The sequence below is a fragment of the Acanthaster planci genome, linkage group LG11 (assembly GCF_054643075.1).
Source record: "Acanthaster planci isolate LZ-2023a linkage group LG11, COTS_SCS, whole genome shotgun sequence".
NCBI classification, from domain to species: Eukaryota; Metazoa; Echinodermata; class Asteroidea; order Valvatida; family Acanthasteridae; genus Acanthaster; species Acanthaster planci.
Window position 1 is genome coordinate 11,394,765 of NC_141787.1, and position 27,743 is coordinate 11,422,507.

The 27,743-nt window shown below is 39.7% G+C and overlaps 1 protein-coding gene across 1 annotated transcript in view; it reads right to left on the reverse strand.

The window, feature by feature from the left end:
• The window catches only part of LOC110984806 (uncharacterized), a 63,831-nt gene that overhangs the window by 28,252 nt on the left and 7,836 nt on the right, over nucleotides 1-27,743 (reverse strand). Inside the window, exons 2-14 of the mRNA XM_087143082.1 lie at nucleotides 23,631-23,972; nucleotides 20,821-20,937; nucleotides 19,876-20,223; nucleotides 17,442-17,558; nucleotides 15,978-16,334; nucleotides 15,542-15,658; nucleotides 12,719-13,063; nucleotides 11,301-11,417; nucleotides 10,418-10,765; nucleotides 8,513-8,629; nucleotides 7,080-7,433; nucleotides 5,796-5,912; nucleotides 4,087-4,437 (exon numbers count right to left, since the gene is read on the reverse strand). Coding sequence (XP_086999208.1) covers nucleotides 4,087-4,437; nucleotides 5,796-5,912; nucleotides 7,080-7,433; nucleotides 8,513-8,629; nucleotides 10,418-10,765; nucleotides 11,301-11,417; nucleotides 12,719-13,063; nucleotides 15,542-15,658; nucleotides 15,978-16,334; nucleotides 17,442-17,558; nucleotides 19,876-20,223; nucleotides 20,821-20,937; nucleotides 23,631-23,972 — 3,147 coding nt within the window. The remainder of the gene's footprint in view (nucleotides 1-4,086; nucleotides 4,438-5,795; nucleotides 5,913-7,079; nucleotides 7,434-8,512; nucleotides 8,630-10,417; nucleotides 10,766-11,300; nucleotides 11,418-12,718; nucleotides 13,064-15,541; nucleotides 15,659-15,977; nucleotides 16,335-17,441; nucleotides 17,559-19,875; nucleotides 20,224-20,820; nucleotides 20,938-23,630; nucleotides 23,973-27,743) is intronic.

Genomic DNA, 27,743 nt, shown 5'->3' on the forward strand with positions numbered 1-27,743 from the left:
AAACCTTAATAAGACTCTGAGCATCTTTATACAGCAGTTTGATATAGGAGATAAATCTTTCTCCAAAATCCATGGTCTTCATAACAGCACAAAAATAGTAATGATCCACATTATCAAATGCTTTTTTATCAAGATTTAAAACAGCTAGAGGCATACGGTGAGAATTCGTATACATTATAACATCATTGATTAAGATGATATTATCATAGATTGAACGACCCAGAACAGTTTAACTTTGATCAGGGTGAACAACGCTATCGATAACATTTTTGAGTCGTTTTGAAATAATTTTGCAAAGATTTTGTAGTCTGTATTAAGTAAAGAGACAGGACGCCAGTTCAAAATATCAGGCAAATGGCCTATTCTGGGAAGAAGGGTTATAACTCCCCTTCGACAAGAAACCGGAAGGTGGCCACTGGCAACGGATTCATTGAGAACTGCCATGAGATCATCCTTAATGATATTCCAAAACGTTTGATAGAATTCAGAAGTAAGGCCATCCAGGCCAGGGGACTTATTTACATTTAACTGCTTAACCGCCATATCCATTTCATCTGTTGTTATTGGTTTGTCACAATTTTCAGAGTCATTTTCACTGAGCGTAGGTAAATTTTTAATTAAGTGATCCATAGTACTAGGGTCAGGTTCAGCCTCACTGTACATTTTTTTTGTAGAAATTCCGAGTGTGATATTTTATTTCATTTGGATCATCAGCAGTCCTTCCAGATGAGAGACAAATTTTAGAAATAGTTGGATGTTGGATGTTTCTAGATTAAAAAAGAATGTAGAACAAGTGTCAATTTCTGTTGTGAGCAGAAAGCGAGATCTAATGATAGCTCCTTTAGTGTCGTGCTTATAGTATTCATTCAGTGCATCTCGTTGTTCCTGAAGAGTTTTTTTTTTAATCTCTTGGGGTAGATCAGGACGGCACTGGAAATCATCGATGGATTTGTGAAGAGAATGCATCTTGTCCCGTTTTTACGGCACTTTTTGCTGTATACATTTGAGTGATGGATTTAATATGATTCTTCCCTATGTCCCACCATGCACTGATGGAAGAAAATTGGCATCATGTGGCTTGCCACTTTTTCCAGAATTGTTTAAAAATTTCTTTATAGGTCTCGTCTTGAAGCAAAGAATTATTGAAGTGCCAATAAGCGCTCCCCTTCTTGCTCATGTCGGGAAGTGTTATTTTAAGAACAACAGCACTATGATCCGACAAGGAACAAGGTTGAATGTTACAGGAGTCAACAGAGGGCAAAAGGTGAACAGGGAAGTAAATTCTATCAAGTCTAGCTTTGGAGGTGCTTCTCAAAGTACTAGGGCTGTATCTGAACCAAGTTAACTTGCATAAATTGGGATTATTTCTACGCCAAACATCACACAGAAGTATTGATGATATTTTCTATAGCGGAAGCAACTTTATGTCTCCTCTCAATGCTTTGCGAGAAGCGATCTAGAAGCGGGTCATGTGTACAGTTGAAATCCCCGCCAAAAATGGTAACTCCATTGTCGTGTGAAGAACAATCCTGTTGAGATTGGTGTATCTGTGGTGATTCCACAGACATCTGAGATTCATCCAGGACTTGGGAAATATTTTCCTCCGTTGAAGTTTGGGAGACACTTTCCTCTCTTTCCATCTGGGTTGTATCACTTTGTTTACGGAGACTTCAGATGCATTAATGGATTTGACACTTCTTTTGGCTTTGATTTTTTTTAGGTGTCCTTTGGCAACAATCTCTGCAAAGAGAGGAGAGGTTTCACGAGAAGGAGCTGGAGGCAAACCCCAGAGGAAGGGCAGTAGTATTGTTAGATGTTTTGGGTGTTGTTTATTTTGCTTTGAAGGAGCTGCATTTAAAGTGGTGTTGTGTTTGTCTGTAGTGAAAGTACTTTGTTTTTCTGTCTCCTGCTGTTTTAAAGGTGTTCCTGCTAAACGTCGAGCATTAGGTTCAGTGGCTGATTGTTGCTGCGCATCAGTGTCAGCTGGCTTATCTAAAGTAGACGGGAATTGTTCTGGTCAGTCAAAATGTTTTGTCGACTCTGTTTTGTTGGATGTTTTGGGTGCAATTTTTTACCGTGTACGGACTTGAGAGGGGGATTCAATGGGATAAAATCAGCAATGTTAGTGTCAGATGTAGACGGTTCAGCTTCTGCTGTTTTTTTTTTACAATGTTTACTTATGTGGCCATTTTCTCCTGAGTGATCCCGAACAACAGTACGGTCAGCAGTACGACTAGCCATGGCGGCCAGCCCCGCTAGCTAACGTATATCAAATGTTCGGGACTATGAAAAAAAAGGAGGTGAAAATATCACAAAATGATACACCGTAACAGTCCTTAAATAAGACCTATCAAGTCTACAACAATATACGTACACAACTACAACCACTAAGGACCAAAAAAGTCATTAGTACAGTGAAAAAAACTTACGTTAAACGAGAGCCAAAAAAATCACACCGCCTTCAAACAAACAAACAAACAAACACCCCTAACAACCCAACAAACAAACAACCCCAACACCCCCAATAAACAAACAAACAAACAAACAACCCAACACCCCAACAGACAAAAAAAACAACCCAACAAACAAATTGATTTGGATTTTGCCCTGCCCGACGTGTATTTAACACTGCATACAAGCCTTCGGGGGCATACACTGAGTATACAGTGTTAAATACACGTCGGGCAAGGCAAAATCCAAAATTAATTTACATCTCCCCGGCGCAAATCCATCTTTGAAACCAACAAACACACAAACAACCCTTACAACATGATCTTACCGTGTGGCAGCAATGAATCAATGCAGACCCAATGTTTAGGCAACTTTAAACTCTTCTTAAATGTGCGGAAATTATTTGATATCCCTTTTCGGTTTAATGCTTTGAAAACTGTAATTGTTAAAACATAAACTTTGAAATTGCCATTGCTTTCCTGGACAACAGAGGGCGCTTTTGCTGTGATGTCATCTAGGGAAGACATATTTCAGTGCACAGGCTCTTCCGCTCAAATTTTCTGACTCCCAAATTAACTCAATGAAAACATTTTTGAGAAAAGTTATAATGCTTGCTTTAATATTGCTAGGTACTAACACAAAACTGAATCACGGGAGAAAAAAATTGAGGCCAGCAAAATCTTCAAAATTTAAGCACCCTTTTGTGAACACAGACCTTCCAGTGCAACACTGAGATTCTCTTCTTGGGACTGCATCACACTTTTGCTTATGAATAACATAAACACTTATTAGCATTAAACCAAAAAGGCAGCAAAATACTAGGAGGTTCATTCCAAAATATTTCTACAAATATTGAATATTTAAGAACAAAAAGAGTGTTTCAGGTGTTCCTAAATGCTATTTTGCACAGTTCTTACTCACTGAGTTATATTATTAATCAAAGCACCTATAAAAACTGCCTGGAGGTAACCTCGTTTCTCGTTTTGAAAATAAACTCTTCTTAACCTTTTAAACAATTAAACAAAAATTGAAAACAAGGTTAACTGAGAAGTAAAGGTGTTCTTTCGAGGATTCTGTTGACCAATATTATATAGGAGCTTTCATTTAAGCAATTAATGTGCTCGTGTAAATCCCTTTGTGACCGCTCTTATACTGGACAAATTTTGTATAGGCAGCCAAAGTGTACAAATGTCCCTCAGTGGGTTTTAAAGATCTTAGATTTCTAATTAATATATCTGTTATTCTTTGAAAATTTACTATTACTTTTAAGATTATTTTTTTAAACTTGGCAGGCATGCAAGCTACTCCTTAACAATACAAATGGGAAGTTCCAACTCAAATTTGACACATGGTCGTGTTAAGTCATTTGAAGCTCAAGGCCACACGCGTGCATTGGGTTGTGTGAAAGTATACACTTTGGTTGACCAGTTTCGGAAAATGGGCGCTGCTCGAAAACGGTAATGTTCGATATTTTCACGAACTTGGTGTCAAAATGATCGCGCTGCAGCAATATCGTAAAAACTGTCGAGGGAGGAACGAGTTCCCCTCCCAGCTTTTATAGGATTAAGATTAATTAAGCAACAACATTAAAACACAAGGAATTCGGCAAGACACCGTAAACTGTGCGATTCTTACCAGTTGATAGTACACTGGCGGCTTGCAATTCAAACGGCTGCCACGTAGATGCTTTTCCAGTTTCGAAGCTCAGCCACATTGTACTTCCGTCAGAAAGAGCTCTGGGAGCAGGTCGTCTTCCACTCCAACTGAAAAATACGCCTGTGCCATTGGCATTGTTTGAACCGTCTCCGGCTCGGAAAATCCCATCCTCGAACGTAGTTTGAAAAGAAGAGAAGGTGAGGAGAATCTTCCTGTCTTCCTGTGTCTGGATCACCCAGGTTGCGTCAAGGTTTCGGGGAGTTAAATAAAACACTCTGTACCACGGAGGTGTTAAGCGGAGTGTTCCCACTGCAGTAAGGTTGATGTTTCCTGACAAGGCATAAATTGACAAAGAACAGGGTAAACACATACAATGTCAACCTTCAAGGTACGTCAAGCCCAGATCCCTTAACAAACTGATCATTTGTCGTGTTCAATCAACCATATAAGGCATACCATAAAGACACCTCATGCAGCTCTCCTATCTGTGCCACTGTGATAGTGTTGTCCAACCCGATCCGATTACCCAACGCTACTTATATGTGAGGCCTCTACAGGAAAATAGACTGCAAGATCTGTGATTTAATTTTAGATTTTTTCCCTGCTCGACGTATATTTTAACACTGTATACTCAGTGTATGCCCGAAGGCTTAAGAAAAAAACCACTAACGTACTCGGGTGGGACTCAACCCACGACCTCCTGCTGCACTAGTAAGCAGGAGGTTGTGGGTTCGAGTCCCACCCGAGTACGCTTGCGGTATTTTCACAAACCTTCAGGGCATAAACTGAGTATTCAGTGTTAAAATACACGTCGGGAAGGGCAAAAATCTGAAATTAATTTACATCTTCCCGGCGCAAATCCATCATTGAAATAAGATCTGTGATGCTAATATTTTTCGTAAAATGCATTGCAGTAGGCAAACTTATGGTTAGGCTAGTCAGCGTCACGAAAATCTTTGCAAGCAGAAGGATCGAACAAGCCTCACTTATAAATTTGCCTGCTGTGTTGCATTATACGATAATATATTAGCATCATAGTTAGAGGATGGCTACTTTGCTCAACAGGCCTCACTTATGTGTAGCGGTGTGTATAGTGTTTTCATCATCTATCACGTTATAAGAATGCAATATACTTTTTCTATGCTCGTATAGTTTCAGATCCAGTATACTTTTTTGATGAAAACTGTTCCAAACTAAATTAAAATGGTTATATGGGCCTTAATCACAACAGCGCGGATGATGCCTCTGTCACTTCTCTCAATAAACAATATTCACCTAAAAATGTGCCTGTGCAAATGTGCATAACTTCCCAATTATGGTACAGGAAATCCCTACCATCCATTGGAAGGATTTTTAGACGTTTCAAATAACAGCAAAATGAATCAGTCCCACGAAACGCGTCTGATATTGTTTGTATTGTTTGGAGCATACATGTACGTGGGTGGTTAGCTCAAATTTGACTCAAACAAGACCAAGGTTCCTGTATGTTTGCCACCGTCATGCGTTCCAAAGGTTCCAGAAGGATCGACATAACTTTTTTCCCAAGACTTTCCCTCAAACTCGCGTAGTAAGGAGTACACCCAAGGAAAAGAAATAATGCATGCATTCCAAATTGTTTTGAATATTTCAGCAAGTAAATACATGAATATAAATAGGCCTTGCAACATTATTTAGCATTGAAGGTTTACCGCAGTTGAGTTCATCACTTCCATCCAAACAGTCAACTATATTGTCACACTGCCACTCACTCCTGATGCAAACAGAATGTCCACAGTCAAACTCGTCTGAAACGCATGTCAGATTTTCTGTAATAAAGGGAGTTATTCAACTATTTTATGCTCATGACTAATGATTAACGCCTTAAAGAGTCGTGTTTCTTCGGACCATCTTATAGCTGGGGCAGATTCACTCCCCCCCGAACTCAGATGTCCCATGCCCGTTCGCTTTGAAACTTTACATGCATGCACGGACATTCGTCATACGCAGTCATTTTATCTGCGCAATATAGTTTAAGAACACTTGCCAACATTTACCAGACAGTACTTCAAAAATGACTTTTGACAGTTCCAGTTCCTTCTATTCGACTACCAATTGGAAACTTTTCACGTTTAATTTTAGCCCATTCCATATTAGCTCATAATACTTGAAAGAGCAGACTTTTTAGTAATTTCGTGTTTTAGGCCAAATATGCAGCTTTCGAACAATGTATCATTTGTTGGAAGTTGTTATTTCTCAATCGGTTAATCGTTAGACAAGAAAGTTGACCACCAAATCGAATTACCGATACCGTGCATGATATGGGGCCGATGGGTAGCCCCCCCCCCACCGTCCAATCCCTATACACACACTCTAGGTCTATTGTTACCTAACACCCCCCCCAAAAAAAAGTCTGTAAAAACTTCCTGAGATTCCGATCAAACATTGACCAACACAAAGGTGGGAGGGGGGTCTCTCAGCCCCATATCTTGCATCATATGGAATCACCCGTCTGACAAGCATCCACGAAATAACACCAAAACATCGTCGCTTTTCAAAAACCACGGAAGCTCAACAATGTTTGGTTGTTTTATTGTAACGCCCACAGATTCAGCTTACAAAAATGTATAATGCGGCGTGATTTGCTATTTGTCCATCACTTTACTGCCACAGATATGAACAGCTAACCAAGGAATCGAAGTGCTTGTCTGAAAAGCATACTGGCGCCAATTTGTACACAACGAAACAGCTGCAAAACATCATTAAAATATCCAACATTTTGGCTGAACTGGAGACTCTTTCTGTAATTGTCTATTGTAGCCGAACTGTTACTCTTTCAAACAATGTCTTTATTTCTCCATCAATTTCTCGTCAGATATACCAGCCAGCTTACCACGGAATAGAAGTACCCCTCTAACAAGCATACATGCTTATCAACATGTCACCTTTATACAACTGAATTTTCTAATGGCTTTACGGCTGCAACAAATGCTTACCATTATGCGGAACGCTGTGAGCGAGTAAAGAGAACCCATTGTTTCCTTCACTTCTGTCAGATATGAACCTAAGCCACATTGTACTCCCATCGGAGAGCAGATCAGGTGGTTCTTTTATCCAGCTCCACTGAAAGAAAGCGCCCTCTGCACTGCTGTTGCCATCACCCGCGCGCACAACATCGTAGCGATATTCTGTTCTGAAGTAACTGAAGATCAGACGAACCCTCCGGCCCTGCTCTGTTTGGATTATCCAAGTGAGGTCTTTATTGTTGCTGTCGTGGTGGTATGTGGACTGACGTGGGGATGCAAGCAAGGCCATTTCAGACTCCGTGACATAAACTTCAAGGTCTTCGTCTAACATTAATAAAAAGTGAAAAAAAATCCATGAACAGAGCTGGGCATAATAAAATTGTAACACAAAATACTCATTTATGAACATCCTGAAGAGATCATTTTCTAAAAGCCACAATGCGCCGAAATGCCTTTTTTAACCACGTAGGACTCAGTAATTCTCTCACCTGAAAAGACTGGAATAAATGATAGGGGGTGAGTTTCCCTTAAATAGAGAATGAACATCGTTCTGTATTCTTGTTTGTTGGGGTATTTGTTGGGGTGTTGGGGTGTTTGTTTGTTTGTTTGTTTGTTGGGGTGTTGGGGTGTTTGTTTGTTTGTTGGGGTGTTTGTTTGTTTGTTTGTTGGGGTGTTGGGGTTGTTTGTTTGTTTGTTTGTGTCTTTTTGTGCATCCTAATGGGATGCTGACTATATAAGAAACGTTCTTCTGTTCGTGCATGGGGCATGGTGCCTCATTTTAAATTGGACAATGGAAAGCAGACAAAAAAAATCGCCAAAGACGAGGCCAATGAAATCTCAAAGTGCTAACGGATGATAAAAAGCATGCCTATAAACTGCTAAAGAATTGTGTTTTCTGGGGGCCCCTTGGGTATCCAAGTGTAAGAAAGAAGAAAATCCCCGTTTGTTTGAATCTACAAATAAACCTGTGAGACGTTTGTCTACCTTTGGCTCCGTTTAACTTTAGGTAGAGCGAGATTTATGCTCACGTGCGGATGATATAGTTCGTATTTAATGATATAATTTACGTGGAAAAAGCTGTCTCTAGATGCGCTGATAAGATGCAAATGCTAAAACGTAAAAAAGAGGGACCATAGATGATCGAGGAAAAAAAGCGCCGGAATTTTAGTCGGTTAACTAATTCAAATGTAGCTGGTTTGCAATTCAAGGAAGTCACACGAACAAATGAGCCAAACCTTAAGATGGAAAGCAATGCTGATCACAGTACCGTAATTCAGCAGATCTACAATCAATGAAAAATTTGCCCGAAACAACTTTGGGTAAACTATAACATAGAAACGAAATATAACACTAGATTAGATCGAACAGAATAAATAACGATGCATTATATGCGTTAGCCTTACCACAACGTCGTTCGTCTTTTTCATTGATGCATTCACGTAAACCGTCACACTGCCATGCGCTTTGTATGCAGACGGAATGCCCACAGTCCAACTCTCCAGGAGAACACTCTATGGTATCTAGATTACCCAAGGGTGGCAAGCAAAAACGATCCAGGTAAGTTCCAGGCAAAATATAGTGCTATTTATTACACATTGTACAAATTGAAAAGATTGCATTAGCATCGCCTTTCATCAGAGGCAGCGCAGCGAATTGATGTGGCGTCATTATACCAGCTTTACATGTACGGTCTTATCCAGAAGTTGGTTAGCAATCAGCGGTGTAGTCAGACTATTCTTCAGTTTCCTTTAATGTTCAGTTCAGTTTTGGAATCCATCTGTTTGACTGAAGCTTGCTTAAAATGAAATAAAAAGTTCTCAAAATCTGAGCGGCTGATATAGACTGCAGTAGGGTATTTTGGCATGTAATGAATAATTTATATCTACAAGTGCAGCTAAATGATCCTTTGCTGTTGTGAGCAACGGCCAATCAGATGATTTCAAAACTAAAACAAGACAGGAAAGAAATCACAGAACAACTTTATAATTCATGGACTGGACTGTATTAAACCAAACTTTCTCATTAGTTATACGACCCACAGCTTTTTTCAAAGAATGTACATTATGTCTAGTCCGGTTATTGTGATGTCTCTTTTATCTGCTCATTGTATCTGATGAGGTACATGTATTTGTTGACAAAGGTTTCAAAGTTGTAAATCCCGTCCTTTTTCAAAACCTTAGCCCCCACACAAATAGCAATATAAAACAAATTGAGGCCGGTAATGCAGACTGAACAGAATGATAAATCGTGCAAATCCAGGTATTAACGCATATAAAGTCTCGATTGTCTATCCTTTTCTTAAACTTATCTTAAATCCCATTTATTCAGATTTTAGAACATAGAAAGATTTACATTTTCATTTACATTCTATTTTGTAGAAATACAATCAATGTTTAAAGAATGCTCCAAAGAAACTCTATCATATTTTAAAGAAACTCTGTATAGATTCCACAGAAATTGAGAAGAAATTCAAGTGCGATTCAGTAGAAAGGTACAGTGAATTTCTTGGATTGTTTTTTTAAAAAATCGTTTCTAGAGAAATTATATCTTCTGAACCAAATACTACAAGTAGTGTTAACAGAAATTCTGTAGAATTTTCGTTTACAAAATGCCATTGAGGATTTAAATATGGGCGGAGCTTTTCATTGAAATAGACACGATACTATAAACCATGGATTGCTTTCACAGATGGGGTCTTGTTTGAAAACAGCCGTATAATCCTCTCGGTGCGGTTACACGTAGGATACGAACTACGAAGCAGAAGTCGGGTCAAAAAGATTGGGACGTGTTTTTACAAAACAAAATGCCTTTTTTCAAAATTGAACTTCTTGTTTAAAAATCGAACGTTTGCATTTTTGACTTTTGGAAGCATTTTTAAAATACACGTATCGAACGAAATTTTAAAGATACAATACATGTTTCTTTAGATTTGAGTGAATTTATAAAGAGCAGATTAATTTCTATAGATGGAGTTTCTTATTTTTTAGAATAAGATTTTACAAATCCCACATGTTCTTAAGCTTAGAACGAATTTTATAAGTCCAAACTTTTTTAATTTCGTTTGGTTAAAAACATGTATTCCAAAATTCGAAAAATGCGATCTTTTTTGAAATGACATTCGTTTAAAAAATACACTCGATTTTAAAAACAAGTTCGTTTTTTTAAAAAAAGCATTCCGTTGGGCAAAAATAGGTTCCAACCTTTTTGACCCGAATTGTGCTTCGTGTATGGCTGCTTGCAGATGGACGACGTCACAAAGACACTGAGTGCACTCTTTCTATTTGATTTTGTTCACATCTGAATGTTACCTCCTGAGGGTACGCTAGAAGCCGTCAACGAAAATCCACGTCTGGTGTGGTAACTGTTGGACGTGAACCTCAACCACATAGTGTTCTCACTGGATAGAATATCAGGGGGCAGTTTGTAGTTAGCAGCCCACTGGAAGAACGCGTTACTTGTCATGTTGCCGTCACCAGCCCGAAGATAGTCAGCATTTTGTTGAGTATCGAAAGCATGGAAGGTCACGTGTATCTTGCGGTCATCATCCGTTTGGAGGATCCAAGTAATGTCCACATTATTAGGATAGTACCTGGGATAACGTGTGGAGACTAGCTGCGCAGTTTCATTTTCACCGATGAATATGAATCGCGGGACATCTGAATATGAAATGGAATGAACGACAAGGAGTGATATCAGTCGTTAGAACATACATTTTGGGGAGGCGGGTGAAACGTAGGGGTGTGAAGGGGTGGATCAACGTAGTGACCATGAACCTGTACTGTCAAGTCCACAACCACTGTTAGGTTATGTTTGCCATCGCATATCTCCGGCGCTGTGCACGGGGACAAAACATTGGAACGTAGGCCACGACTGAGTCCAAATAAGCATGGGGGACTTGCATTGTTGTGTGTCGATCATAATGTGTCTTGAAAAAAAACAGCAACTTTTTAATGTTAGAAACTATTTTGGAAAAGAGAATCTGTGTCTCCACAAGGTCTGTATAAATGATAGATATGAAAAACAACTTCAAGTAATACTCTAAGACGATAACAATACAGTAATGAAGGGAAACATAGGGGCCTACAACAGGAATACACGTCCAGAAGAGTTGCCTCGACCAAACACTTTAAACAATGTTTGCGAATCATTAAACTTATGTTAATTGAATCACACTGCTTAAGTGAGAGTTACCGCAATCATGCTCATCACTTCCGTCGACGCAGTCTGTCAGAGCATCACAATACCAGGCCGCGGATATGCAGACTGAATGACCACAGTCAAAATCGCCCTGAGAACACACCAGTGTGGCTGTAAAAAAAGAGTATAGGGTGACAGAAAAGATAGGACACGCCATCACTAGAAATAAAGATGTTAGGGACATCCTGACCGAGACCAAAATATATCCGAAAGTTGCGTTTGGCTTCAACATTAGTTTAACTACACTGACAGTCCCATTTACAGTAAATATGCTGGGACACAAATTCAACTTTAAAGCATTCAGAAATTCGTTTAAAGCAGCACAATCTTGACTTCACCACCAAACGAGTGTCCTAGAACGACCGAACGAGATATGTTGGTGTACCCAATAAATAAAACGATAATACGATATTGTAATATTGATGAAAACAATAAGAACTGTTTTATACTGGCCAGTGGAACACTTTTAGGCATGCAATGGAATAATTCATTTTGCTGCAAGTGCAACTAAATAATAATTTACTGTTGTTGATCAACGGTCAATCAGCTGGATTTCAAAGTTACAATTAAACAGAAAAGAAATCACAGAACTTTATCTTTATGAACCGGACTCTACTAAACCAGACCTTGGCTTTGTGTTACATTAATTACACCCTCCTCAGATGTTTTGGACTGTGATTATGACAAGTCCTGGTATTGCGACGCCTCCTTTACTGCATCTGTTCATTTTATCTGATGAGGTAGTTTGTTGACAAAGGTTTCAAAGGTGTGAATGGTGTGGGTTTTGATTTTCAAAACGTTAGCCAACAAACATATAGCCATCTAAAACAAATCAGGCAACGCACATTCAGACCAGACAGTTTATCCTATTCTTAATATGTTAATTGAATCACGGTGCTTATTTTCCTAATTTTGATATCACAGAAAGATTCACATTTTCTTTGTTCATTTTTCTGTCATTAATTTTTAAAGAATGATCTTAAGAAAGTCTGTTATTTTCTAAAGAAACTTAGCATAGATCCATTAGAAATTGTAAAGAAATTTAACAACGATTCCGTAGAAAAGTACAATGAATTTCTAAAAGGACTGTTTCAAATTTCTTTACATATTCTAAAGAAGTTTTGTCTTCAGAACCAAATTTATCGAATACTATGAGTAGTGTTTACTGCGATTCTTTAGGTTTTTCGTTTATAAAATGCCATTGAACATTTACTTACAGGCGTAGCTTAATGATTAAAATAGACACGATAAACCAAGGATTGCTTTCACAGACCGTGATCCTGTTTTAACACGGCCGTTTTAATCATTTCGGTGTGATTAAACGTATAGCAGCTTGCAAGTGCACGACGTCACAAAGAGGCTGCGTACACTTTGCATAGGCCTATTTGATTTGGTGAACATCTGAATGTTACCTTCTGAGGGTACGCTAGAAGCCGTCAATGAAAATCCACGTCGGGTGTAGTAACTGTTGGACGTGAACCTCAACCACATGGTGTTCCCATTGGACAGAAGATCAGGGGGAAGTTTGTAACCTGCCCACTGGAAGAACGCGTTACTTGTCATGTTGCCGTCACCAGCCCGCAGATAGTCAGCATTTTGTTGGGTATCGAAAGCATTGAAGGTCACGTGTATCTTGCGGTCTTCATCCGTATGGAGGATCCAGGTAATGTTAACATTATTAGGATAGTTGTTGGGATAACCTGTGGAGACTAGCTGTGCGGTTTCATTTTCACCGATGAATATGAATCGCGGGACGTCTGAATATGAAATGAAGGAACGATAAGGAGTGATATCAGTCGTTAGAACATACATGGGGGTACAATTGTCAAGTCAAATGCATGGCAATATTACAACTGTGGAAAGGATTTGACTTCCACATTTTCAGAAAAGAGGAATCATTGGTGGCCCTTACCAGACTGGAAATTTCTTAACAAAAATGAAAAGGAATTTCTGACCCTGCCCTACTCAGACGAGGCAGGTATGACACTTTTTATTGAAACTCAGGACGTTGTGACCATGTTGTCTCAGATTTGCTTGTATGGTTAAACAATCCTTATTCAATGTCTTTCTCTGTTCTTTCAAAATAAATCAGATGGAGGCCTTCCTTGGCAGACTTCTCGGTATGTTTTGTAAAGGAAGCGTCATTTTGGGGGGCGTGGTCTGCAGTGGAGCGCACTGAATTTTTCAATACTAAAATACATCGGCGATACTAAAAATACACGGGGAATTCGCACTATAGGCCCTACAAGTTCAAACACCGTGAATCACTCATCCAAGGCCATATAGTATAGTACTAGAGCTGGCCCTAGACAGTGTAAAGGGGGGGAGCGGGTTAGCGTAGCGGTTCTTTCCTCGCTTTGCACCAACGAGGCCCGAGTTCGAGTCCCGGCTTGGCCCAGGCTTGGCCCAGGCTTTAAGTGCATTTGGTTTCCAGTCCATACTCGCTCTCGCAGGTTTTCTCCGGGTACTCCGGTTTCCTCCTGCCTCTAAAACTGGACCTTCTTCCTAACTCCGTAATGTGATGCTGATTAATAAAGTGTATGAATAAACGTACAGTTATTGGCGCAAATAGCCTGAGTTGCTGAAAGCGCCATGAAGACAAACAACAATAGACAGTGTAAAAAATCCCATGCGGGCAGCCTCCCCTTAACCAGGCTCGGCCTAACTGTCAAGGCGTTCGTCATTTGATGCAGTAGCTCAGCGCAGCGCGCACCAGCTAGCTAGCCGCTCGAAATCACGCGGTATAATAAATATGCAGTCAGCTGAACCAGGACGAACGTACAAAGCAGAATTACAGTCAAAAAGATCGGAACATGTTTTTTCGAGAAATGTCACGCTTTTTAAAAAATTGTACATGTACAACTTTACATGACAATTCAACAATACAAATTTTGCCAGCTGATCAGTGTAATCGTAGACCGAGTTGCCTTTACTTTGCTTTACTGATTGTGATTTATTTTTTCCAACGATTTGATATTAGTAGACAACGCTATCTGGCTTCATACAGACTTGGTCGGCGACCTCCAGTTTTGCATTAACAAATTAAATGACAATTGTCACAATTTGACTAACGCTACGGACTTTGATATATCTGTTCTGAGGAGCTCCGAGCAGAACGGTGCCTACAACGGAGCAGAGTTAGAGTCAAAAAGATCGGATCATGCTTTCCGAGAAATGTAATGCTTTTTTTAAAAATCGATTTTTTGTTAATGTCATTTTTTTTAAAAACAGACCGTACTTTGAATTTTTGAATTCATTTTCAAAAACCGAATGAAATCTTTCGTACCTAATATTTCTTTCTTGGATGGAATTTTACAGACCTAACATGCTTTAAAGATTCGAATGAAATTATTTTGACCCAACATGTTTTTAAGATTCGAATCAAATTTTGTAGACCTGACATGTTTTTAAGATACGAATGAAATTTTTTTGGACCTAATATGTTTTTCAGATTCGAGTACATTTTTCCAGACCTAACATGTTTTCTTAATCGGAATGAAATTTGACAGACCTAACGTTTTCCAGATTCGAATGCATTTCCCCCGACAATAAACAGCCGAAGGTTTCGAGTTCCGCACCTGCATTTCATCCGAATTCAGAAAGCACCTAATTTCGAAAGGATATTGGGTCCTTTTGGGAATTATTCAGAACGATCACGGTTAACTGTCTTCAAACTATCGGCAACGACACGCCATGCTTCATCAATCAAAGCCTTGATAAACATTTCCCACTATAGTGGCGATGTCGAGCGTTCATCGTCCACAGCATGGACGGTGCATTTCCTACCTGTCTCCAGTTAAAGCGCTGAAATCTGAATTCGTCTTTTGGTATAGCGCCATGTACTGTACCACTATTAGGTCATACTTGCCGGCGCATATCTCCGGCGCTGTGCACGGGGACAAAACAGTGGAACGTAGGCCAATATGAGTCCAAATGAGCATGGGGAACTTGCATTGTTGTATGTTGATCATAATGTGTCTTGAAAAACAGCAACATTAGGAACTATTTTGGAAAAGAGAATCTGTGTCTCCACAAGGTCAGCAGAAATGATAGATATGAAAAATAACTTCAAGTAATATTCTAAGGCAATAACAATACGGTAATGAAGGGAAACATACCGGCCTACAACAAGAATACACGTCCAGAATATTTGCCTCGACCAACACTTTAAAAGAATGTTTGCGAATCATTAAACTTCTATGTTAACTGAATCACACTGCTTTAGTGAGAGTTACCACAATCATGCTCATCACTTCCGTCGACGCAGTCTGTCAGAGCATCACAATACCAGTCCGCGGATATGCAGACTGAATGACCACAGTCAAAATCGCCCTCAGAACACACCAGAGTGGCTGTAAAAAAAGAGTATAGGGTGACAGAAAAGATAGGACACCATCACTAGAAATAAATATGTTCGGGACATCCTGACCGAGACCAAAACGCCTCCAAGAGTTGCGTTTGGCTTCAACATTATTCTACGCTGACAGTCCCTTTTACAGTGAATATGCTGGGACACAAATTCATTTTCAAACCATTTAAAGCAACACAATCCTGACCTCCACACCAAACGAGTGCCCCAAAACGATCGAACGAGATAGGTTGGTGTATAGCTGATAAATAAAACCATATGGAATTCTAATATTGATGAAACCTATCAAAGCTGTTTCGTACCGGCCAGTGGAACACTTGTGGCAGAAAGAGGAAATGCGAATCTTGCAGAACCCTTGCTTGTTAGTTCAAAACTCAGCCACATCGCACGACCAGCTGAGTGAAGATCAGGAGGTGAAGAATACCTGCTCCACTCAAAGAAGACGCTCTCCTCGTTTGCACTGTCGTTACCGTCACCAGCTCGGAATTTGTAGGGTCCAAACACTGACACATGCTTTGAGAACGTAATTTGAATTTTTCGATTTTCTTCTGCTTCGATTACCCATGCACTGTCAATAATCCGGGGGTAGTTACTTGGATAGGTTTCTGGACTCAATTCGACTGTCTCGGTTGAATTGAGATAAATGGTTTCCCCTCTTCCTATATACACAAAATAAAAACGAGTGAGAAAATATATGAAAAGAACGAGTAAAAAGTGTGCATGTTTGGAAGAGCAAAGAACTCTTCAACAGCACAGTTAGCAGCTAAATTATAATCAATGGAACTGCCTAGGAATTTTAAGTGTCCAAGTATAGACATTTTTAGTCATATTCACTGTAAACATTAATATGACAGAAGTTGTGAAAGGGAAGGTAACAGAGAATCCAAAGGTAACAAATCCAGGAACGAATCAAAGTTACCGGAAATGTCTGTCCGCTTGGGTGTGTACATCTTCTGGGGTCTTTTCAATTATAAATCTAATTACAAGGATAATCAAAACCTGAACTGCAGGAAGGTCATATATATTCACACAGCACAGCCGAGGTATCAATTTAGTTAATACATGGGATTGTATGGGGCGGCGCATGACAGGGGTAGACATAACCCGGTCCTGTCTCTTGTGATACGGCTTCGAATTTTAATCAAAAGAGGCAGCGGTGGAGAGCCGTAGCCAGTGTTCGATACTTGTGCATGCCGTAGTCTCACACTGAGACGCCGCACCGTGTGTTGCCAACATAGAGTACAACACAAACCGTTGAAAATATTTCTTGTCGGGGTTTCCTGAAGATTTACCCCACGTGTATATTTGCAGTGGACGTTTGTAATAACACACATGATAAAGCCATTCAGAGTGCAAACGTTTTTTGAAAATTGATACTGAGCCGTTTCATACAACAGCGTCATCATTGAGTAACGTTCCTTGACATATCATAAACTGATTTTTATTGACATCATTAAACCCTACTAAATTCTACACTAGTCGAATATCAACTGGACTTTCGGTTAAGTAACGTATTGCTGTGACAGATTAAAAGCACAGCAAATCTGATTTTTAAGTTTGTTAATCTGGCTTTAAAAAACTTTTGCAAGCTAATGACCATCAGGATGGCCTGAAAGACAGGATCAAGATGCGATTCAACGAGGGTGGACGTGTTTCCGGTTAGCCCCGACTGATTTCTCAAATACCACCGTTTTACATCACTTATATATAACGGTAGTGCATTTGTGGAGATAGGCCTATTGTTCATTTCCTCATTTTAAACTTACCACAATTGAGTTCATCGCCTCCACCAAAACAGTCATTTATGGAGTCACACTGCCAGTTCCCACTTATACAGACTGAATGCCCGCAGTCAAACTCATTTTGAGAACAATTCAGTACATCTGTATCAAAGAACAAATATAAATGCGGCTAACTCTGTCGGAAGTTCAATGTTTCATTACATAAAACCATCAGGTTTGATATTTCTTTGTCCTTCACCTTGTAATTGTTCAAACTTTTCAAACTGCTCAGTAAAAACCAAGTATATCATTTCGCCGGATTTCAATACCTCTTTCTGACACAGTTATTTGTCACGCTAAGAAGGAAACATACGGAAGCGTACAAGGGTCACTTCCCATTTTTTTTCGAGTTATTTATCTCTCCACGGCAAAATACTATCACGCCACGAAGAAATACTATCTACCCACGGCCAGTTATACGATCTTGCCGGGAGGCGTCAAATTGATATCCCATCACGGCGGACATTTTGAAAGTTTCGTAAGTTTTATTTAGTGTGCCATGGTTTTAAATGTATCCTTAGGGTGGAATGCACTGAGATTTGTTTTTATTGCTTGGAACCAAAGATGTTACATTTCAATAAAGCTTGGTTTCCAACACAAAAGGAAAGGACATAAATCTTATTTTATGTGTGAATTTTCACATTTAGATGACGAGTAGACTGCAGTGTTGTTTTCGAGACCACCTACGGCACAGGACCACACGAGACCAACACAAGACCTGCAGTCTGAATTCAAGCCACAAGCTATTCAAATGAACTGCAACAAAAACATTCCTTTGTCACTGTTCACCCTGTCACTTGCGACTGTTCTTGTGACTGGTCTGGTGATGGTCTCGATTTCAACACTGCAGACTGTTTTTAATTTCTTCGTACATTTTCCAAGTGCCAAACAGAATTAAGCAAGCGAACTTGGAAGTTGGATTTGAATTTTCACCAGTCGAAATTTATTAATTTATAATACATGAAATAGAGAACAAAAACAGTACTTTTACAAATGCAACGCACGAAATACCCCACAGCTGCGGACGCGCAAAGTATTTGGGGTTACTTTGTACCCTAATCCCGAATATATAAGTGTACACGTGTCATGCGCACTGGGAAGTTTGACCCACGTTCAAATGTGAAAATGAACTCCATCCAAAAAGCAATCGACAAACATACGTTATACATATGCCCTCGCCAGCACCCTGCGCTGTATGTGCGGTTTGTGTCGAGTGAACGTATAGATGTGACGTCAAAGAGCCTGGGGATTGCAATCCACTTCATGAAAAGGTACGCTAGTGTCCCTTTTCATGTCCTTTTCATTTTTATTTTTTTGCCTGTTGAAATCTCCAAAATCATATATTAACATCGACGTTTGGTCTGAAACGGCAATACACAATGGCTAAAAATATGCATGGGTGTCACTAGCATTTTTTCCTAGCGGTGGGGGGAAGGCAACCATCCAGGTAAAAAAACAAAAATTAAAGCAAATTGATAGTTTTCATATTTTTTCATATCTGTTTTCATTTATTTGGCTGATAGTAAATCGCCGTGGTAAAAACTGTTTGTACAGATGGTCTTTATATGCGCTTCCGTAGAAACACGGTTTCCATGTAAAACCGAAATAATCTCGATGGACAACGGTTCTCTGTTGTTTCGCTTTTAACAGTCGTAGGACAGTGAGCTTTAATTCTGTGCGAGTTGATTCTACATATCAGCATTGTACGTGGTAAGTCAGAAAGAAACAGACTTTTCAGTGCCGAGATAGTTATGGCCCATTTTGACGATGCAGTCACATTGATAAGGTGATGGAGCATGTATGGTTAGCGAATTATTGATGGATGGCATTGCACAAGAAGAATTGGCTGGTTTCTACATTCCCAGCCTAAAATGGCATTAAATTCATGACTAGTCGTGAATTTTTTGCGACGTCGTGGATTTTAAAACGACTAGTCGCGAATATTTTTCATGACTAGTCGCGAATATTTTTTACGACCAGTTGTAAATATTTCTGCGGCACTACTAGTGAATATTTCTTTGCACGTCATGAATAACTTTACTAGTCGTAAACTTTGTCACGAATATTTTCCAGAAACTTGAAGGGTTCGAATTCGTTTTTTCTCAATGCATAGCTTCACTGTTCTTTTGGCATCGCATGTAGACAGCCATGGAATAGTACACGCGCATGGCCACTGCACCGCTTTGCGTGCAAAATGCTCAAGGTCAGGCCAGGCAAGCGCTTATCATTATGTATTTGCCGTTTGTTTTAGCGAACTTACACTCCAAGTTTATGGAAAAATATTCGCGACTAGCCGTAAAACGAAAATATTCGCGACTATAGTCGTGAAAAAATTCACAACGTCGCAAAAACAAATTTACGACTAGTCGTGAATTTTATTTCCTTCAGGGCCACCATAGAAAATACTTTGTCAACCTACCGGTGATCGGTACGCTGGAAGCTGAAATCAAGAATCCAGGTCGTGAGTTACTTCCATCAGAATCGAATTTTAACCACATGGTGTTTCCATTGGACAACACATCGGGTGGTGTCCTCCTCCAGCTCCATTCAAAGAAAGTGTTGACTGCGCTTACGTTGCCATCACCAGCCTGGACGTAGTCGTATCGATACTCAGTGTCAAAGCTGGCAAACCTGACACGAATTTTCCGATCGTCTTCTGTTTGGATGATCCACGTGATGTCTCTATTATTTGGATAGTACCCGGGATAGTTCGTGGAAACAAGTCGTGCTGTTTCAGTTTGTTTTATGAAGACAAAGCGATCTTCACCTGAAGTGAAAACAAAATTAATCATAGTTTTTGTTTAAAAGGCACTATAGTAGGGCACTATCGAATAAGACTGTATAGGAACATGAAAGAAGGACTTTGTCTCAGTTGTTTTTAAATAAAACAGCAACAAAACTATCACAGGCATTGGAAGAAATAGAAATGGTAAATACTGAAATTAATGTAAAAATCGGGACGACCTGAAATTCAATTTAACATGAACGCCAGCTGCAACTTCAAGTCAGAAAAAAGATATAAAGTGTTACTACTGTTTCTTCGGTATACGGAGCACAAATTTACAGCTGTGTGTCCTTAATTAGTTTTGACATATCTTTTGTAAGGTCTTTGTTTATAAAATTCGTGGAAATTTCAATGAAACCTTGATGTCCCAATCAGTTTTAGAATAATAAATGTTAAATTTCCTGTGACAGAGAGGATAACAGTAGTGACCCTCTCTCCTATTTAGGCAGGCGAAGGCTTCTCGGTTAGTTGATTATCACAGTATTCTTTTTTTTAATGCACGCTTGATAACTAACAAACAACGCCTTTTTAGATGGTGGCTTAAAAGAAGAAGAAAAAAGAATAGGAAAAACCGGTTACCGCAGTTTAGCTGATCAACACTTCCACGACAGTCTGTTGTATAGTCACACTGCCATGCACCGTCGATGCAAACAGAGTGGCCACAATCAAAGTCCCCCGGCGTACACGTCAACGTTTCTGAAGAAACCAGGTCAAGAATTCGAGGCGTCACTGTTATTATGCATGTAGCTAAAAGCGTATTCTGCAAGATAAGTTACTTGTCAGATTCAATGGAAAATCTGGAAGTTTCGGTGATAAATTTTAAGTTTAAAATTTACATACATAATTTTCTTGTGAATCTGGGAGACATCTCTGACTGAGTTGCATTATAGAGGCACTTATACACCCCACGTCACAGCGTACAATGCACGGGGAATTATAGGAGTTTCTATAATCAGATTAGCCTGACCTACATTTGGGCTGGCCTACGTTTCTTTCATTCATATTTCGATTTAAAAGCAAAGAAAAAAGTACACTCACACAACAAGTCGTTTTCGTTTTCCAATGTGAAAAAGAAAAAGCAAAAATTGAAAAATGAATCATTTCTCGTTTTTCTATTTGAAACACAGATATGGAAAAATAATATATGTCCTTTCACTTTTCACATTTTAAAAACGAAGAACGAGAATCGTTTTGTATTTCGTTTTTCCACTTGAGAACGAACAACAACGTAACCTACTTTGATAAACGATCAATTTTTCAGACTTTTCTGGCTGAAATGGAGGATTACAATGAATTTGTTGGTTCCAAAGGAGGAGAATCAACCCACAAAATCTTCTTATATTCTAACAAGCAACATCTATCTTACAGAAAGTGCGCGGGCGATAATGTCCTAAAATGATCATTGAGCGGGCATAAATTGCTTTACTTTTCCGCGTTCCCAAATGCATCACAAATCGAAAACGGTTTTTCCTGCATAATGATCTCAGCCTTTTCACAACTTGATTACTGTTACGCTTACTCTTTTAACAAAAGACATATGTCATGCTGCTCCTTCTAGAATTGACGTCATACCTTATTCAAGAGGCTTACATCCTGTATATTATAGATATGGTTGAAAGAAATGGGGGCAGTCAGGTATGGTGGGCCAGTCAATATTTTTCTATGAAATCACGCAACATGACTCCTCGTCTATTTATCATCATATTTTATCCTGTTGTGCTGAGGTCAACGTGTACCACATTTTTTGACCCTATGAATTTCCATATATATGTTCATCCCGTACAAAATGTCAACTTCTACCAGACTTTCCGACCCTATGTTATTCCCATTCCTTACAAAAGGTCATCTTCTACCATTATCTTTTCACCCTACACCTCATTATTATTAATATCTATATGATCATAATTATTACGCTTATGCATATTCATGTGACCTTTTCCTGTTTCTAGACCAAAGGTCAAACTGTACCAGACTGCCCCCACCCATTACTGTAGGAAACCAGCAGCCTTCTCAGAGCTACGGGTCCGGTAAGGAATTCGATTAAAATGAAATTTAAACATGGCTAAAATAGAGAGAAAAATGACTTCGCTTTCGTTTACCGTTTTCAACATTCAATACGAGAAAAAGTACCTCTTTTCCGAGTTTGACACACTTTTCGTTTTCAAATGACAAAGTAATACAAGAAACGACTTTTTCCAATATTAGTTTTCTTTTTCAAATTTAAAAAACAACTTGTTTTTCAATGTTCATTTTTAAAAGGAAAAATGAATAAACAAAGCGTAGACGGACCCTACATGCAGTTTGGTACGTAGGCTATTTTAACTCAGTTTGACATGGGTCCCCTTTCTGTTTGCATAAAGAACTTTTATACACCGGCCCAGTTATTGACCAAACCAGGTTTAACTGGTCGCAGTCCCTAATTTCACCATCACTTGGGTCCATTAAAGTACCGTATGTTCTCTTCAAGGAAACATTTGAGACACCAAATAAATCTCCCGTTAACAGAAAACATGCGTGTTCCTTTCGATTTCAGACAAAAACCCTCAAAGTAAGAGAGGAACAGCAGCAAATACCTTGAGAAATAATTCCTCCTGGGACAGTGTGCTTTGGGAGGAATGAATTTGTGGAGTCGTTATTTGCGATGTTTGTGAATACATGTAATTGTTCGGAGTGAGTTATGTCGTCTTCTTTTATGGGTGATGATCCCATACCTGGAAAACAGAATTTCCAAGCTCGGTTTTGACTAACATCCCAATTTCTCACACACTTATGGCATCCTCGTTGGCTAACACCATCAATGTCCATCAAGGTAGTCAAATATTGAACAAATTTTTGGGATGCATTCATAGAAATTGTATCTACATTAGAAGCTGTTTCCTTCAATAAAACCTACGTATTAGCCAGAGAGAACGGAACACACGCGCGGGAAACTGTGCGTCTCTTCGAAAAACACCAAAAGCGGCTTCCGCCTACACTTAATGTATTATCCAACAGAGAAATGACCCGTACGCACTGACATTGATAAAACAAATAAAACATTATAAAGCGAAATTTGAGCCTGCGGCCTTCAGAATACCGTACCAGTGCTCTACCAACTGAGCTATCCAGCCATTCCATCCATTGGTGGCTCTTCCCATTTGTCAATTACTTTGTTCGGGGTGCTAGCCAGAAGCCATTGAGCCTAAAACATGACACCATGTAGCCAGGGATTACATCCCAATAACACGATACAACCTGGGAAGTGGTAAACAGGGATCACTCAAAGAGGATACGGCTTTTTGAAAATACATTTTGAAAGACTTTACAGGGAAACCGACTAGGTGCACGTAATCAGTTTCCCTACATATTTTCTTTCAGATAATAAAACAGGGTCGTTAGGAAGTCCTTACCGGTCATTGGTACGCTGACAGCATTAAATAGAAACCCACGTGCTCCGTTTGCTCCGTTTGAGGTAAATCGCAGCCACATCTGCTTGCCACTTGACAGAAGACGTGGAGCTAATCTATTACCGCTCCACACAAAAAACTCGTCAACTCCGATGTTGCCACCATCTCCAGCCCGAAAATAGTCTCTATAAAGCTGAGTGGAAAATTCAAAGAAAGTGACCAGAATTTTGCGGCCCTCATCAGTTCGTATGATCCAGGTGCGATCAACATTGTTTGGATAGATGTTCGGAAATAGCGGCGATCCCACACGCACGGACTCATTCGCTGTAATGCTGATGTTCTGATCTGTAATTGATTTGAATCAAAACAAAAAAGTATATGTTTAAAGCAAAAGGTAATTTAAGACTGTAAATATTAGAAAATCTTTGGCTCAGGGCACTAACTAATACTTTCTCTTTCATACTGCCAAACTTATAGGGAGGATTAATGTTGTTTAGGACGCTTTAATCAAGTTGGCGACTTCAATCACGCTCGCTTTGAGGTCGTTAGACAGTCGTTAAACCTGGAAGTTTTAACGAAATTGTACATGTACTTTGAAGTGATGACCCTGCGTATCTCACTCGTCTTATATTTTTGTCATTTTGAAATCTAGTATGTGATTACCTAGTCAGTGTATGGTTTGCTTTACTTTTTGTGTTTAAAACTGTTTCCTCTTTTACTGATCTCCGTTCACCACTTCCTATGCTTGTGGCGTTGGTATAATGTTGTTTGTATCATGCCTTTGAGGCGTGATCACTGCCCAAAATGGTTTTAGGGGTTTTATGGCCTCTGACTGTTGTCCATAAGCAAAGAAAATGACAAATGGACGGAGCCATGAACATGGGGCTGGACGGTTCAGTGGGTAGAAAACTGGCTTGGGTGTTTTGGAGGTCGAAATTAAATCACACCCCAGCGTAGTCTTTTATCAAAATAAATTTATCGAATATACCTTTATAGACTTTCACTTCAACATGCACGTTTCGCTAAAGTATGCCACGCGCTGACCAATCCGCTTGCGTGGAATGTGTCGACCACTACTAAAGCCCAATCGTGCCAATGAAGTATAAATTTTCAGCTATAGAATCTATAGAAACACTATTTCGTTTCGACAAATTACTAACTCGTAATACAAATTAATAATTCGTAATAACTAATTACTAATTCGCAATAACGACTAACTACTTCAAAATAACGAATTACTATTTTTATAACGAATTACTAATTCGTATAAGAATTACTTGAGCCTCCATATGGCGTTGTTTTGCGTTATTCCCATGTGATTCAAGGCATGCATGCTTCATACGTCTAAGGGTGCACCCCTAAAAATAAATTCCCATAGACACCAATGACAAATCCTTATATTTCAAAATTATTTGAAAAATACTACCTACTCTCACAGGTGTCCAAGCTTGACAGCAAAATGATGTTCGACAAGTCCTCTTTCATTTTCCTTTCAACTTTAGTAGGTTGAAAGATGAAAATTGAGAAATTCTCACCCAAAGTTCACCACCCCTAAAATGAAGGAAATTTCACTGCCCGGAAAAGTAGTCATTTTGAAAATGCACCCCTCTGCGAAACAGCTAAATAGTGCCACTTTCAGACTCAATTGCATCCAAATTGCCCAGAATTGGAAGCCTGGTGTGTATTCGAAACCCCATTCTCATGGGACTCACGAACAGGGTTCTTGGGTCTTTGATAACGAACGCCGAAGTGCAAAAGGAGTGCAGCTGCGATGAAGGTCAAGGTAGCAGTCGCCATTTTGACACCAAATGAAAAGATGACATGACATTAACCATCTCACATTAAATAAAACCCACAAATATCCATATTAAATGGTCAGGGTAAATCCCCTCCGGTATCCATGAGTATTTGCCCTGGGTTTATTTTCCTTATTGTGTTTTCTATTTTATGTAACAAAACCAACAACATTAAGTAACGGTACGTGCCTGTATCCGCCGTCTTTGTTCTTGATGTTCTCCATCCACTTCCCAGAAAGTGGGGAGTGAGAATCTTGTTCGCGAACAATGTTCGCGTGTTGATTTTCCTCGTTCGAATCCCCGTTCTCGTATTCGTGTAACACGAGAACGGGATTTTTAATACGCCCCTTGAGTCTGGGCTAGAGTTTGGAATCAGTGCCAAATTTCTTCAGTTTCCCATTTCCATGGCTCTCAGGACTCTCTAGTATAGAATATTTTCTGTGTATAACTTTTATCATTGAGCTCGGCCGACATAATATTTCCGGCCTATTTGCGTGGGTAAACCCCTAATCGCATATTATATCTCTTTGATTCCTATGGCCCTGGGCGCCTAGAACCTGACTCGGACATGTCTCTGTTTGGAGAAATTGAGGTTCTGTTTGTTTCAAACAGATCTGGATCTCAATCAGAAATCCTTACGTTGATTCGTACTATCCATTAGGCGGGTTTTGGTGTCCGTGATGACCAACTGATCGTGATCTAGATCCGTATGAAACAAACACGGCCAAAGAGCGCCATTCAGGGGTTCTGTGGGTCAGTGCGTTTTATTCGTTATTTCGAATTCAGAAGGGCCTGATCAGTTATTACGAATTTGTAATTCGTTACTTAGAATTAGTGTCAGGCTGAAACTCTGATGTCATTGGCACGATTGGGCTTTCGTGCTTTTGTACTTGGGCTTTCGTAGACCACTATTCTCTATAATAATATCTGGATAGTCTGCTCTGGCTCTTCTTGTTGATGTAATCGTCCGCCATTCGCTCTTTGCACGCTGCCGCTATTGGTATGCAGAACCTCGATCTGGCAGCTTGTAGAATCGTTTCAACGCAGCTTTTCAAATATTGTCCAGTCGCATGGTATAAGAGCGGACGCAGCACGCGCAGAATTGCTAAGCAATAATATTCGGGAATCATTGAGCCGGCTTGTGTAAAGCTCGAGGCTCTGTATGCCCATGGCGGCAGAGTGCAAAGAACGAATAATTATTATTACCCCCAAACAACGGAGCGCGGGGCCCGGGTCAACCTCGACTCCATAGGCTGCGTGCGCGTTCCTTCACTATCCAGTTCGTAAGTGACTTCGTCACAAAGGCGGACGCGCCACGATTTGCAGGCTTTCATTGGACAATCGCTGAAGTTGCGCGTTAACTTCCGGTTCCATGGTTCCAGTAAACGGAGATCAATACATGTAACTCTATCCGGTTCGTAAGTGTGACGTCACTTCAGTTTAAACCACGCCCACTGCACACGTGCACTGCACATAGGGTTACATGCATTGATTGTCGTTTACGTGGAACCATGGAATCGGAAGTTAACGCGCAACTTCTGCGGTGGCCCAATGGAAGACTGTCAAACGTGGCGCGATCGCCTTTGTGACGAAGTCACATACGAACTGGATGTGCAGTGCACGTGTGTAGTGGGCGTGGTTTAAACTGAAGTGACGTCACACTTACGAACCGGATAGCCTTATTTCTCTAGCCTCCGGTCGTGTAAAAGTCGAAATGACGCTGACTGGCTATTTAGGATGAAATAAATGTAAAGTGAATCACACGCATATTTCAAAGCTACACGCTCGCGCCTCTCTATTCTCCTACATTATGGAATTCCATATCTGCCGTCGTGCGTCGCCCGTAGTTTGTTTGTGGTTTTTTTGTCACGATTGCGCAGTGGCATTTTTAACTTTGACCCTTGATCGTTTCACATGTACATGTCCTTGTTCGATCGATCCACCATGCCTGACTATCATTTTAGCAATAGAACTAGAAGATGTACATGTATTCGTTTTTGCAGTTGCGCCAAACTCCAATTGAAAGAAGAAATAATATCCTGACATCGGTTAAGTAACGTGTATATGAAATAATACCATTTTTTGGTTACATAAATAACTTAACAAAATAGACTTTTGTCAGGGTAGATTGTTTTTCTCAACAACTTAGTTACTCTAGACGTAACTTTACTCGTTAACAGCAAGACTTTAGGTCTATAACCTATGTAATATTTCTGTCTGTCCCTGCACGATATCCCACAGAACGGAATGTAAATAATAGATTATTTACAATGTTTGATTCCTTAATAGTTTTCATAAGAGACGAACTGATTCAACATTA